This window comes from Chrysemys picta, chromosome 9, assembly GCF_011386835.1.
Source record: "Chrysemys picta bellii isolate R12L10 chromosome 9, ASM1138683v2, whole genome shotgun sequence".
NCBI lineage: Eukaryota > Metazoa > Chordata > Testudines > Emydidae > Chrysemys > Chrysemys picta.
This window is the reverse complement of record NC_088799.1, coordinates 23,334,424-23,349,879: the sequence shown is the minus strand read 5'-3', so window position 1 is coordinate 23,349,879 and position 15,456 is coordinate 23,334,424. Positions and strand designations below refer to the sequence as shown.

General features: G+C 36.1%; 1 protein-coding gene across 1 annotated transcript in view; it reads left to right on the top strand.

Moving 5' to 3' along the window:
* Window positions 1-15,456, top strand: part of RSRC1 (arginine and serine rich coiled-coil 1) — a 337,138-nt gene that overhangs the window by 16,220 nt on the left and 305,462 nt on the right. Inside the window, 1 exon segment of the mRNA XM_005286996.5 lies at window positions 1,077-1,202. Coding sequence (XP_005287053.2) covers window positions 1,077-1,202 — 126 coding nt within the window.

The following is a 15,456-nucleotide window of genomic DNA, read 5'->3' as shown; positions in this document are numbered from 1 at the left end:
GTAGGACTCCAAGTGGTCCTTTCCCTGATTCTTTGTCTAAATCACTTGTTGGTGGCAGCATACTGTTCAAGGACAAGGTGGAATTTGTGCCTTGGGAAAGTTTTTAACCTAAGCTGGTAAAAATAAGCTTAGGGGGTCTTCCATGCGGGTCCCCACATCTGTACCCAGAGTTCAGAGTGGGAAAGGAACCCTGACGGGTAATTTCTATTTATTATTGCTTTTCTGAGAGTTTTCCCACGTGTTAAACGTGTACCCAGAGCATTGACAAGATCATTTGTATAAACTGAAATAAATAACTGAAGTGAATTCCATCCTTCTCTACTCCATTCACCTCACCGAGGAGGAAACTTCAAGTTGTAATTGTGATAATTGAAATTATAATATTATTGGGCAATTTAAAAATATCAGGCTATGTAAATTCAAAAAGCATACATAAATGCAAAATTAAGGTTACCCATTACAAAAGTTAAGATAACATAAATATATTAAGTTATGCATATAACAAGAACAGGATAGAAAATACTGGATAAAGGCAATATGGCTGAAAAACTATGTGCAGTGTGGCTGTGGGAAACATAACTTTATATGCCTTGAATTTTATTTTTACCATTGCAACCTTAGTCCCTGATCTTGTGACATATTCCATGTAGTTGTTCCTTAGGCCTACATAGATCCTGCTGTGCGATGTAGTCCTAAATGTGAGTTTAACTTTATATTTTGTATGTAGAGGCAACGTGATCCAGTAAATTGGGCTCTGGACTATGTTCTGTTCCTGGCTTTGTCATTGACTTGTTGCATGACCTTGGGCAAGTCACTTCACCTGTCTGTGCCTCTGTTTCTCCTCCCACTCTTTTGTCTATCTTGCTTACTTAGAGTGTAAGGTCTGTGGGAAAAGAACTGTCTCTTACTATTTGTACGTAACATGCCTAGCACAATGGGACCCTGATCTCAATTAGGACCTCTAGGTGCTGTTTTAATAAAAATGAATAATAGATTATTTGAGTGTCCTTTTTAAACTAACATTGATAGGTGTTTTTTAAAAGCAGGAGTGTGCTAATAACACATTGTTATTTCAGACGCAGACATCGATCTAGCAGTAGCTCTTCATATGGATCCAAAAGAAAACGCAGTCGTAGTCGATCGAGGGGCCGAGGAAAATCCTATAGGTCTCAGAGATCAAGATCAAAGAGTAGAACAAGAAGGTATGATTGTTTTCATTTTCTCCTGCCTTCCCACCAGGAAAAAGTAATAATCAAATGGTAATATTTTCAGTTTTTTAATTGATTTCCCCCATACTTTTACTAAGAAATGCTATGTTGTTATACATTAATTATTAAATGATTTGTTGCTGATTGTTTAAAATGTTCTAAAAGCAAATTAATATTTTAGATTTCAAATGAAACATTCTAAAAACATATTTTGATAAATAATTAGAATTTAGTTAAAATCTATGATTAAGCTATGTCATAGAGAGGTAATTCTAAGAAGTTGTTAAATCAGTGCTGGAAGCTAGAAGATAGTTATCTGCTCTTTGAATATATGCTACTTTGGCCATTTTTTAAACTGTTGACATAAAATCAAGGCCTTTAAGTGAATATAGTTGTGCTTTTTCTATAAAAGTAAAAAAAAAATTTAAATGAGAATTATTTAATCAGTTTGTCATATAATTTATTTTCAAAAGTCAGTTTTTTGGTCAAATTAAACTTCTAAAAACATCATCCTGGAGTACCGATGCCTGTGAAATTCAATACAAAACATTTTAGAGAAACCAAACCTTTAAGACAGAAGGAAGGAACCTTTTAAAATCAATGTTAGTAAAGATCAAGATTGCTTTTTTGTAAACTTCAAATAAAAGGGGAAATTCTTTTGGTTTGAGAGAGCTTTACTTACAAAAGGCCTCTCTGCAGCATTATAAATAGAACCTTATTCTTATAAATGGACAGGTTTTTTTTCTTTGGGACTGCAGAATTCCATTTCTGGTCTTTCCTGTCTCACCGTGTGAAATTAGCTTATTCTCCAGTGGTTATATCTTATACAAGCCATGTGTGTAGTTATGTCTGGTAGACTCTGCTGGGTATCCTTAGTCTCCAGATAGCTATGGAGTTTGGGATATGCTAGCCATCAAACTGGCATGTCATTTCAAATTCCCTGTAACTTAAAAATTCCAACTGGGGAACACTTACCCCGGTAGTGTAGACAAGGCCTAAGTCGACCTAAATTATGCTACTCCAGCTGCGTGAATCGACGTAGCTTAGGTCGACTTACTGCAGTGTCTACACTGCGCTGCTCTTATTTCGGTGGAGTACTGGAGTCAACCGGAGAGTGCTCTGCAGTTGATTTAGCGGGTCTTAGACCCACTAAATCTATTCCCGTTGCATCTATCACAGCAGCGTCTATCCCCAGTAAGTGTAGACATGACCTTAGATGAGAAGATGAAGTACATACTGTGCATTTGGCTGGTCAGATGCAAAGGACAGCTAAAAATGAGCCTTAGACTGGCTTAACTGTAACAATCTGAAAATTCCTTGCCTGTTCACAGATAGGTGGTTTTCTGTGTTCCTGAACCAGGCAAATAGTGGCTTTATGTGAAGTCTGTGTAGTATTGGCTTATCATAGACCAGCCCTAATTACTTTTCTTTTCTCTCCCATCCATGGTCCTCTCAAAAAGAGAGGGTTTAAAGTCTATGCAAATTTCTGATGTTTCATGTTCAGATGTATATAGAACCAAGATTTGCAGACATATGTGGTGTGGAAAGCTATAGCTTTTTTGGTAAATCTGATTGTGACTAATAAGGGTTTTTGATAATAACAAGAAGAGTTGTTGAAAATACTGACCATGTTCTAAAAGTGTATCCATGTATTAACTCTGGAAGTAGAAGGTTTAAAAGAGTATTATAGCATGTTTTAATTTTTTCGTAACTTTAAAAAAAAAAAAAAGTTTCTTACTCTTATTTAAATGTGTATCCTCCGAAAAATCTGTTTATTATCAATGGCTATCAACATCATAGTTTTAGTCACTCTCTATTGAATTTTTCTGGCCTATATCCTGCTACTGAATGATAACTACCAGACAGGTGAGGCACCCAGTTCTGAATTTTTGTATAAAATATTTAAGTGATGTTTTAGTTTTAAATATACCTGATTAGGAGAATTGTTTTCTAAATGTGGCTAAAGAAATGAGCAGTTCTTTCACCATCATTGTTCATATGTGCATTATAACTGTTGTCTGGATACTTGCTTCTTCGGAACATGTGTAGTAGCATTTTGGTTATTTAAGCAGCTTGATTGGTTCTCCAAATGGACTTTGACAATAACCAGGCAATCACAATAGCAGCTATTGAACTCAGTGGGAATACTTGGGCATAAATGTTTGCTGATTTGGCTCTAAGTTTACAAAAAATTGGGTTTAAAATAATTAAATGGCAAAAGCATAAGGTGCAAATGGAAGTATATTTAGTAAGCCAGATATTGAATTTTAGGGAATATAGGACCTACATAGTAATTTACAGAGCTGAGGGTTTTAGTGTAATTAAATATAAATACCAGGTAATATTTAAATACTCAAAGTAAGACTAATAGACTAAATTGGTGTTTCCCAAACTTGGGACCCCGCTTGTGTAGGGAAAGCACCTGGCGGGCTGGGCCGGTTTGTTTACCTGCCGCGTCCATCTAGGTTGTATTTCCTTAGTTTGCTTATGAGAAGGTCATGCAAGATAGTATCAGAAACCTTACTGAAGTCAAGATATACCACATCTACTGCTTCCCCCCTATCCACAACGCTTGTTACCCTTTCAAAGAAAGCTATATCTTATCACCTTATTATCTTTTGGGTTTTCACAAATTGTTTAATTATTTGCTCCATTATCTTTCCAGGTACTGAAGTTAGGCTGACTAATCTGTAATTGCCCAGGTTGTCCTTATTTCCCTTTTTATAGATTGGCACTATATTTGCCTTTTTCCTGTCCTCTGGAATCTCTCTCGTCGTAGAAGAGAGAGCCATCTGGTGGTGATTACTGCTGCTCTTGTTGGCCAGGATTGAATACTGGGGCTCTTCTCCTGAGGGTCATGGTCAGGAAAGAAGACGTAATGTGGTGGGAACACGTCATGAGTAATGTTGTGGGTGAAGCTGGTGCTGTGGACAGAGCCTGAGTGATTATCACCACCTACTCTTTTTCCAGTTTGATTCTGAAGCTGGAAGGAAGATAATGGGTGCTGATGAGCACTCTAGGCAGACAAGGACATGAGATATGCATGTTATAATACCAAAGTATCTCTTATTTCCTAGTAATGGATAGGACAGAAATTACAGTTGAACTTGAGGAAGGGCAGGTTGGGATCAGAGTTAAATTAAAGAAAAATAATGGGATGTCAGATAAAGAATGAAATAAAAATGGAGGAGGACCTTGACATATTGAACATTACTGAAAAATGGTGGAATGACCAAAGACAAATGGGACCTGGCTATAAACTCCACAGGAAGGACAGATTAGGTCAAAAAGACTGAGTGGTAGTACAATATATATGAGAGAGCTTTGACTCTAATGAGGCAGCACTGAACATAGCCACTGGATGCGACGGAATGGCTATTAGAAAAAAGTGAAAGCTTCAAACTACCACTTAACCACCAAAGTGCTAATTTGTTATTTAGTAGCAGCCGTTACAGACATTGTTATTTTTACTCACTCCATATTGTGAAGTTGGACCTGTTTAGTACTCCCAATTTTTTATTTATTTATTTATTTTTTTAAGTAGAATGGTAGTTAAAAGTGGCTGTGGAACTAAAACTGCTGCTGAAAGGGTGTCGGGGCTTCTGGAGAATAGGAGAAGAGAGGAAGTTCCACATAGTCCAGAAAACCTTTTATATATGAAACAAAGCAAAAAAAAAATCTTAAAAGAAAGTTAGACAAGAAATATATTCAAAATACTCCTAACAGAAGTACACGTTTTCCCTTTTCACACAGTAAACAGTGTGTGGAACTCATTGCTGCAAGACATAAGAGGAAAAAATATAGAATATTCTAATAGTAGTAAACTGCCAGAATGTGCATTACCTTTTGGTGCACTTTTTCAGTGGCTGAAGGCATGAAGCTGAAAATGTACTCAAGACATATGTACAATAGCTTACTAATGTGTTCCCTAGCATGGCTTATTGTTCATCAAATGTTACAGTTGAGCAACACAAGGATTAATGATCCCTCGAATAAGTGTTCTGTATCCATTTTACTCACAATCTCTGTCTGCTGGTTTAAGTACTGATATCAAAAACTTGAACCGGGGTTTCCTCTGTGGTAGACATAGCTTCTCAAACTGTTCCAAAATAAATGTAATACTTGGTCAGTAAGTTGAGGCATCTTTCATCTTTTCATTAACAATATTCAAAACCCTTTCAAATATTTCAAGTTTCGATTAAAAGCCTTCAAATGAAAGCCAACAAAATGAACGAATGTGACACAAGCAGCGCAGTGCTTAGAACATTAAAGTTCACGCTATCCATTATTTTTTGACCTACTGCTTGTGAAAGGTGGTACATTGACAAACATAAGGGCTGCAGTATATTTAATCATTGAACAGATACAGCTTGGGATGTGGCAAGGAAAGCACAAGCTTTCCTAGACCACTGTGTCTCATCCTTCTGCCAATGTACCTCAACTTTGATCAGGAAGAATCACCTTTAAGGATGAGCAATTGTAGTGATTTTTCCACTGGGAAGTGGACTGAGACCACAAAACTCATTTCATATTGGAGACTGAAGAGCTGTTAACTGTATTTCAATTCCTACTTATCTGGCCTGGATTTGAAACAGTGATATACAGTCTGCAAGCTGTATCTCATTATCAATTTCTCTTCTCTCCCAGCCTCCAACAACATTAGAGTACTTTGTGCTTTCAAATTAATGAGCATGTCAGTGAAAGTATGGCCAGTCTAACATGTTTTTTGTAATTTTTCTAACAGGAGTTTTGTAAGGGTTAATAAATGATGTACAGAGTGTTGAACATGTAAAGCACTTGAAGTATCAAGTATTCTCAAAATTGTAAAGTTAAATCCTGTTCTAGTTATTTTTAATATTTTGAGTAGGTATTATGTTTTTGTCACCTAAATGGATTTTTCTTACTTTATCTCCGAACATAAGAAAATATGTGCATATTGCAATTATTTATTTTATGTCAGATGCATCTTAAGAGTCAAGAAGTAAGGCTGCCAAGCAATGCTATAAATTTAAAACTGTCCTACAGCAAGATAGTATGATGCAAATATGAATTAATAAGATCACAAACTGAATTTCAGCAAAACAACCATGATTTACATTAAATTAGGAAATTTAAAACCGATTTAGTTTGTTTTACTGAGCATTTGCTTAATAACATTTCGCCTTCTTGCAATCTTTTTAAAGACAATAATTCGTCTGTGAAATGCAGGCACATCCTCAGTAGAAAAATTGAAAGCAACAGCTCACTTTCTGAAACCACACATATAGTGATAGAAATATTTCAGCTCTACAAAATTTAATAAATCATCCCATTTCCTAATTTGATCATATTAGATGCTGATGTGGAAGAAGCATTTCAAATACCATCTCCTCATTAATATACATCAGTCTGGGGAATAGAATGGAATACTTATGCAGAGATGTCACAGTTACTGTTTCTTAGTTTACTAAGTGGAACAGGTTGATGTGATACTGGGTGCTATTTGTCAATGTCTTGTTAAAATGGTTTGGGTCGAGTTATGGAGTCCAGAAAGACGGCGGCTGATAAATCAAAAGTGGATTGAGTGGACAGGAGGCAGTGATTGATACTGTGACAGGATATGAAGAAAGGAATCTTGATACAAGCATGCATGATATTGAATATGAGAAGGAAAATGGCCCTGGAGTATGGATATTATTCAGGGGAATGAGAATAATAATATCAGCCTGAAATTATTGCTGGGTGAATATTAGGATAGTTCTTATTAGAGTATTATGCTTCTCTAGGATGGAGGAACTAAAATATGTATAATTTATATGTGCATAGAGTATTAACCTATGTCTTGAGTTTATTACAATTGTTTTTCCATGTTAATAGAAAATAACTGTTTTTTCTTATACACCAAATCTCCTAATTTAAATCTTTGAATTCATAGGGCTTTAAACAGAATAAAACAAAGGATACTAAACCTTATTCCTTGATTTCATGCAATCCAGTGATTATAGAGTACTGTATTGTAATTGTGTTTAAATCTGAGAGTTTTTATTATCTGCCAAGCATTTTTGGCTTCTACTGTTACCTGAAATTGAAAGCTGCTGTCATGAAATAATTTTGAATTCAGTTCAGTTTTTAGGTACTTCGACAATTACAGATCTATATACTTAATAGATGAGACCTTCTAAAAATGATCAAGGTTGGTAATGTTGGTGTTTCTGGATTACCATGAAAAATATTTTCTGCCCAGGACTTTTATTTGAAAATACTTTACTCTTTAATTACAAATTTTCCTCTTTAACTGATTCAATGTTGAAACATGTGCATGCTATTGTAAGCAGGTGGAAAAGGGGCTACTTGCTATGGATAGTTTCAGAAAATTCTCATTTATATTTAGGTTAAAAACAAGATGGATGTTGATTGAACTTTCTGTTGTCCTGGCATTGTAAACTAGAATTAATTCATGGTCAATCCTGATAATTTGTCAGAATTCTTTTAGTTTAGAATGTTTGCATCCTGGAAGGATGTGGTCTCCTAATTATGCAAAGAAGTACAATGTGAAAAAGGTCAAGGAATAAAAAATATTAAATTGTGGAGAACTCCACCCACTCAATGTACTGGTTATTCACGTGTGCAAGATAGCACTAGGTTTAGGGGATAATCTTTAAAATGCATTGCCAGAATTATGAGTCACATAAAGTAAGATGTTACTGCTGGAATTACAAGAAAGTGTGTTTCTGTTTTGTTTTAAGCACTACTTCTGAAAACTCTCTACTGCTTCAAACACAAGTATAGGGCTTGATCCTGCTCCCACTGAAGTCATTGGAAGTCTTGCTGTTGACTGAGCAAGATCAAACCCATCTTTTCTCTCAAACATTTATTAATAGCCAATGCAAACAATAACAGTACAGCACTTTATTACAGATATTAGGCTTTTTGGAAAATAAAATCCCCTTCAGGATTCCATTGCTTAAAATGTTCTGTCGTTTTATGCACAAATACTTTTTTTTTTTAAGAGAATGATTTGATTTTCCTTAAGTAAAGATTCTGAACCATCATCTAAGTATGCAATGATACCACTAACAGAAAATGTGAATGGAAAAACGTTTAAGATGACCTATATGGCAGTACTGTCAACTAGCCTGAGCAGACTCTATTGATACTGTTTGCTTTTTATTGTTAGCCCATTCCTTTTTATCTTCTATCTGCTATCTGCTGACAGTCTGGGTCATTTTATGTGTGTTTGTGGTGAAAGTGCAGTGGATGTGGGGTAAAGGTTTTAGTGGCATGAATTGGGGCTTAGAGCATTAATCAAAAGCATTGAAACAGCAATGCAGTCATTCCAAATCCATGCCATTAAAACCTACCACACTATTATGTATTTTGGTCATGCCACATGCATTTAACAGAAGAGCACTACATTTTTTTATGGTAGTTATTGTGTCTCTCCACTTGTAAAGCCAAACTACCTGGATACCACATCTCCACCTGAGAAGACTTGGGAGGGAACATAAGAACTATCATACTGAATCAGACCAGTGGTTGGTCTTGACAATTGGAAAAATGGGTCTTGACTTTAAATTGATGTAAAACAACTGTTTCGTCTCATGATATTGAACTTCAAAGATATCACTGGTCTAGAAATGAATATTGCTCATCCTGCATATCATCTATAATTTTTTTGATGGGAAAGTAGAAAATATGTCTCTGGAAAGTTAATTGTCCTTTTATAACAAAGCATCTATCTGAAAGTTGCTCCATGGCTTGGAATGATGTTACTTCTGGTAGAGATGTATTAGTGAACAAAGTGCGGGTGAGGTGGCTAGAAGCTCATTATAAATGCGCTTTACCATAAATACAGCATAATATCAGGCTCTGCAGTTGTTTACATAGCTACCATGATGTATATATCTGTAAATATGTATTTAATCTCGGTGTCTAAATATTTGAAGTATTTGCTTTGGTTGTGTAAGTAACTAAAGCTCTGCAAAATGTCAGAGAGTTCTTCAGATGAATCCTTTTTTACACAAGATAGCTATTTGTCTAGGTACGCTGCATTACAAGTAGAGATGGTGAAAACATTTTCAACAAAACAGTTTTGAATGGAAAATGCCTCTTCAACTAAAAGGTTTGTGGGTGTGGGAAAATTCAGTTTGGTTGAAATTTATTTTTTCAGAAGAAACTGGAAATGAAAAATTTTCAAGAAATTTTTGTTTTGATTTAGGTGAAGGGTGTAATTTGCTCATTTTATTTGTTTTCGGTACTAGAAAAAAGTGAATGGTTTTCCCATTGAAATGAATGCAAAACTTTAATGAAAAACAAAAAACTAGTGGAAAATTTAAAACAAAACTATTTTAAGTTCTTTTGACATTTTCCCTGAAATATACTTGCCTTGTTTTGACCAGCTCTAAATAAAAAATGCCTATGAAAGAAAGTATCAGGTTGTAGTAATAATATCCCCACAGCTTTTAAAAATCCTGGTAGCAGCATGCTATCAGAAACTTACATTTCACATCCATAATATCAGATGTCAGAAGGTCATTTTGATTTCCTTCCAGTCAGTTAAAAATAACTTGAAATTTAGATGTGCATTTTAAAATAAATTGCTTTGTGTTCTGTCTGTTTTTTGGGCTGCTGTATTTATACACAATATAGGGAAGCCTGATTTAATATACCATACTTTAAAAACTATATTGGTATCCTGCTAAATGTAATTTTATTACATTTGCAAATGAGCAACAGTAGTCCTGCGGCATGAAACATGTGTATGTTTAAGAACAGTGATGTAGCAATCCAGTTTTTTTGGGCTTCAGTAACATCAAGAAGTTCTTGGCATTTATTGGATGCTGGAAATGAATCTGAAGAATAAAGCAATACAACAAGATTTTGTAGTGTGTGTTTTTGTGTGTGTGTGTGTATATAAAATCACTATTCTGTTTTAGTCCTTTTATAAGCTCATTTGAAGTGAAGCTGTATGCATAGCATACCTTAACTATTGAACAATTATGCAATGTTTCTATTGACAAATATTTTATTAAAGCATCAATAATGCACAGCTATATGTTGTGGGTAAAACTGCCCAAAGAGGTAAACACTGAAAGCTTGTATGTTTGCTTCTCATTAGCATGGTGAATAAAAAGGCAGCTATCTCTGTCAATTAGTTATGTTCCTGGCATCATCATCATAATAGTTGTTGTTTCTATCATGGTAGGGCCCACAGTGTGCTAGGCCCTTTCCAAATATTGGAAGATACAGTACTGACCTCAAAGTGCTCACAATCTAAAACAAGCAACAAAGGAAGTTGGAGCAGAGAGGAATAAAACATACTAAACTGATTATTTAAAACTTTATCACAAACTGCTTCTTCCTATACATTATTAGTTGGCAGTTTCTTGTAGACTTCATGCTAGAAATTTTTTGGAGGGATTTGAAGGAATAGAGGGGACAGTACCCGTGTGGGCTAGTTCAGGGAGGTTAAAAATAAGTGAGGATTATTGTGAGAGAAGAGGTTAAATTCGGAGAGGAGTAGGTATTCGAGGAGATTGAGGCTGTTATTAACCTCAGAGCAGAAGGCTGATGCAAAAAGAGACAATGGTGGATAATTGAGGTGGAGCAGAATTGTGAAGGCCCTAGAACATTGGTTCCCAAACTTTTCGGCATCATGCCCCCTTTTTAATTTTTGAGAAACCTTCACGCCCCTCACTTCTCCTTTACCATCATCCAACCCCCCTTTTAACAAATTCAATTCTTAATTTAAAATTGAAAATAAGCACAAATAGTTTTTCTTGGCACAAAAATGTAATTTAAAATAAGAGCATAAACAAAACAAATTTAAAGTGAAGGATGAAGCTACATTTTCTTCACGAGTTGGGAAATCCTAGGTTTGAAAGATGAAAGTGGGCAACGCAAATAGTTTTCAACATCCAGTCGATTCTTGTGTTTCGTTTTTATTATGACTAAATTTGAAAAGCTTTTTTTACAGAGGTACTTCGATGAAAATGGAAGAATAATACGTAGCGCTTCTCCAACTTTTGGGTAAATTGGGAAATATTTTATCAAAAATTCCTCCTGGCTTAATTTTTTTTTAAAATATCTTTCGCACTTGAATTGTATTTCATTTTGAGAGCTTGTTCTTGCAATACTGTGGCAATGAATAGACATCAACATTGAGTGGATTATGTGCTAATTTATGAATGGGGTTGCCAGAAAAGTTGTCTGGAAAATAGCGGATGAATTTGTCAGCAAGGCAGTCCAGATGAAACACAATTTTGTTCTTCGCATCCTCTTTACAAAGTTCTTGGAAACCTTTATTTTCAGTGAGTGATGAAAATGTTGGTAAAGAAGAAAAGTTAGGCATCTGAACTTGTGTTCAATGTTTCCAAAACTTTATTTTTTTTCCATAAACGCTTTGATGGCATCATGGTGTGTAATAATGTTTGCAGCGTTCTTTCCTTGCAGCTTCACATTGAGATTTGTTCAAAGATTCAAAAATGTCCATGAAGTATGCCAGTGAAAGTTGAAACGTTTGGTCCATAAACGCACGGTATAACTCTTATTTTTTCTGTTGCTTGAGGAAAATTTCCACTTCGTCTTTCAGTTCGAATAATCTTGAAAGCATGTTCCCTTTGGAAAGCCATCGTACCTCCGTGTGAAACAAAATAATTTTATGATCCGCTCCCAAATCTGTGCAAAGAGCTGCAACAAGTCTCGTATTTAAAGTGCTGTTCTTCACAAAATTGACAACTTTGGCCAAATTCAACAAGTCACGTAGATCTGCTTGTCTGTGTATGACGCAGTGAGTCGTGGTTACAGCTGGATTTTTTTGTTTCACCAATGTTACAAATCCAGAGCGAGAGCCAAGCATCGCTGGAGCAATGTCTGTGCATACACCAAACAGTTTTTCCCATGAAAGTCCATCTTCTTTAATAATAATAATAATAATAATAATAATAAAAAAAAAAAAAAAAAAGTCAGAAACAGTTTTCATAACAGAAGCCTTTGTGGTCGTCAATTCCTTTGAAAAAAGCAATTATTCTCTCACAGTTCCATTGTTAATTAATCAAACATAGATGAGCAACTGACAGCATTGTGCTACATCAGTGGTATTGTCCCACTGAATTCGAAAAAAGGAGAAGCTTTCACTGCCTTCACAACTTGAAGTTTTAGTTCTTTCGCCATGTCATCGATGCAACATTTCACGGAATTGTCGGAAAGCGAAATTTTTGATATTTTTTTTTCTTGCTTTCGGCACCAAACAAAAGCTGCTCACAAGAGTTTCTCCTATTATGTGCACTTTCTTGGATTTAGCGATGAGCAATGACAGTTTATAAGATGCTTCTACCACTTTGGCCGACACTTGATGAAAAGCTCCAGTAGTGTCCAGCTTCATGCATTTTAAATTTTGAAGATTAGCAGCAAAAAACTCTTTTGGTTTGTCTTTCAAAGCACTGTGGTTCTTTGTCAATTGTCGCTCAAGACGACGAGGTCTCAAGGCATCATTGTTGAGAACTGCGTGGCATACTATCAAAAAAACGAGCCCGTTTTTTTCCATAACAGTGAAACCATACTTAATGTAGCCTTTATTGTACTTCCTTTTCTTAATTGCAGCCATAATATACTAATAAAAAAATCTATAAAAATAATTTTCCAGATTCATGAATAATAATGGACGGAAGTTAATTTGAGTTATTGTGAACGTTTATTTACTACTACTACTACTACTACTATTGCATATGGACGTGTGCTGCCCCACCACCAGTCCGGCAAGTAGCTGGTGTTGCGCGGTGAGTGGTGGAGGTAACCACTCCCACAATAGAAGAGTCTCGAACACTCTCGTGAGCTAGGAAGTTTTAAAAAGTTCCATTGCTTTACTACATTGTTCTTGGGCCTCCCCACTGACCGAAACGGCATTCCTGCATATCGAAAGGCAAAAAATATATATATATTCGCATTTCATGGTATGAAATTTGAAAACAATGCAGTAATATACTTTTATTTATAGTTTTTTTTATTATTGTACTTTGTTATACCTTTATTCTTGTTTACTTATATTCATAATCAAAAACAAGATTGTTAATATTTTATTGTAGTTAAATATAGGCCTGTAATTGGACAATTTTATGAATAGTTATTATGTACACAGGATATGTATAATTTATTGTCAGTCTATTAAATACATTTTTTTTTACGCTGATAACATTTTTCGTTATGAAAATTTCACAGTCTCGCCCCTCCTTGGAATTTCTTCACACCCCACCCATGGGGGCTCACCCCCCAGTTTGGGAACCAATGGCCTAGAAGGTAAGGACAAGGAGCTTGAATCTGATGCTGTGGAACATGAGGAGCCAGTGGGGAGATTTGAAGGAGGGGTATGTGTGACATGGTCAGAGTAATGGGCAAGGAAGATTTCCTTAGTCAGTTTTTTTTGCATTCGATTAGAGAGAATTGATGCAAGTGTTGGGTTGGTGGTGGCCAGAATAGAGGCGTAATCAAGATAAGAGTGTGACAGACTGTACCTCATGTTCACCATTTTCTAAGGGAAGATCTGGGATTGGGAGTTTGCTGGTGTCACCCTGTATGTAGTTCATGAGTGGCTGGCCAGAGCATTTATGTCATTCAGCTGGGAGTGATTTAGCATGCTTGAGATTGTGTGTGAGCAGGACCAGGAGTGGTTTGTTCTCACAGCAAAACAGTATAAAAGGCACCCCAGATTGGAGGTTAAAGGGGACACAGATGTTCAGCAGTTAAGATTGTACCCTGGCTAATGTCATGAAGAGATGAGGGCCTACTGAAAATCATAGCTGTGTGGAAACAAAGGAAAAAGATGGACCTTGGGAATGTGTGGAGGAAGAAAGCAAGATTTTTAACATAACTTAGATGTGTGGGTCACAGCGAGGGGCAGAGTTATAGTGGAAGCCCAGATTATGAGAGAGAATTTTATAGGTAGTACAGTGGTGTCAAAAGTGACAGGAGAATGGGAGGCATAGGGAGAGCTGGGGAGGAAAGATAAGTATTTCATTTTTGGCCTTACTAAAGACATGAATCAGAGGGGTAGCCGTGTTAATCTGAATCTGTAAAAAGCAACAGAGGGTCCTGTGGCACCTTTAAGACTAACAGAAGTATTGGGAGCATAAGCTTTCGTGGGTAAGAACCTCACTTCTTCAGATGCAAGTACATCAGTCCTGCATCTGAAGAAGTGAGGTTCTTACCCACGAAAGCTTATGCTCCCAATACTTCTGTTAGTCTTAAAGGTGCCACAGGGACCCTCTGTTGCTTTTTAAAGACATGAGGAAGAGATGGAGAGACAGACTGAGATGTGGGATTGAGTGGGAAGAGACCGGTCAGGACTAGAAAGACAGGTTATTGAGTAATCAGCATAAAGATGGTAATTTGAAATTGTGAGAGTGGAGGAGCTCACCCAAGGAAAAGTGGGTGGATGGAAGAGTATTCTAAGGATGGAGTCCTGTAGGTGGAGATTGGAGAAGTGAAGGAGGACTCAAGAAAGGGGAGACTGACTGAATAGTCAGAGCGGAAGGAGAGGGACCAGCACAAGACAATTGTGAAAGACAGAGGTGAACAGTTGGTCACACTTCTTCTAAAAGTTCTCGCTAAGTGCTTCTTTGACAGCATTGCTTCTGGAAATGAATCTGAGCATTTTCCAAAGAGAGACTGATAGAAATCTTAGGTAAGATCAAGCAGTGTTGTTTTCTTTAAATATTTCTTAGACCACTTCTCCCCTCTTTTATTGTTTGATTGGCTTTAACTGCTGGGTTTGTGCTTTTAAAATTGTGATGTACTGATTCAGATTCTTTTTTATATTATGTTTAAACTCTGCTTTCTAGACAGTTTAGCACTGTCACATAGCGTTAACTACGCAGAACCACATAATATTGGACCTGAGTAAACATTGTCTTTGTGGAGGTGAGGGATGGAATGGGTGGAATATAAAATTACAAAGCTTGGTTAGGTACTTCAAAACATATATATTTAAGTAAAATACTTGAGGACATTTTACATTCCACTTCAAATACAGAATTGTGGCTGGGGGAGAAGCTGGTTGAATTCACATTATTGAACTTGTTCGTGGAGCCTGTCATCCTTTGTAGATGGTAAGGTTAGACCATGTTTTGTTCTGGTTCCATCAATAAACCAACAACATGTAAGATTTCTCTTTTGGAGTTGGCAATTGCATTAGAGGTTACATTACTAATAGGCTTTTTCTTAAAAAAAAAAAAAAAAAAAAAAAAAACTTTTTAGCTATCATCTTTGAGTCTCT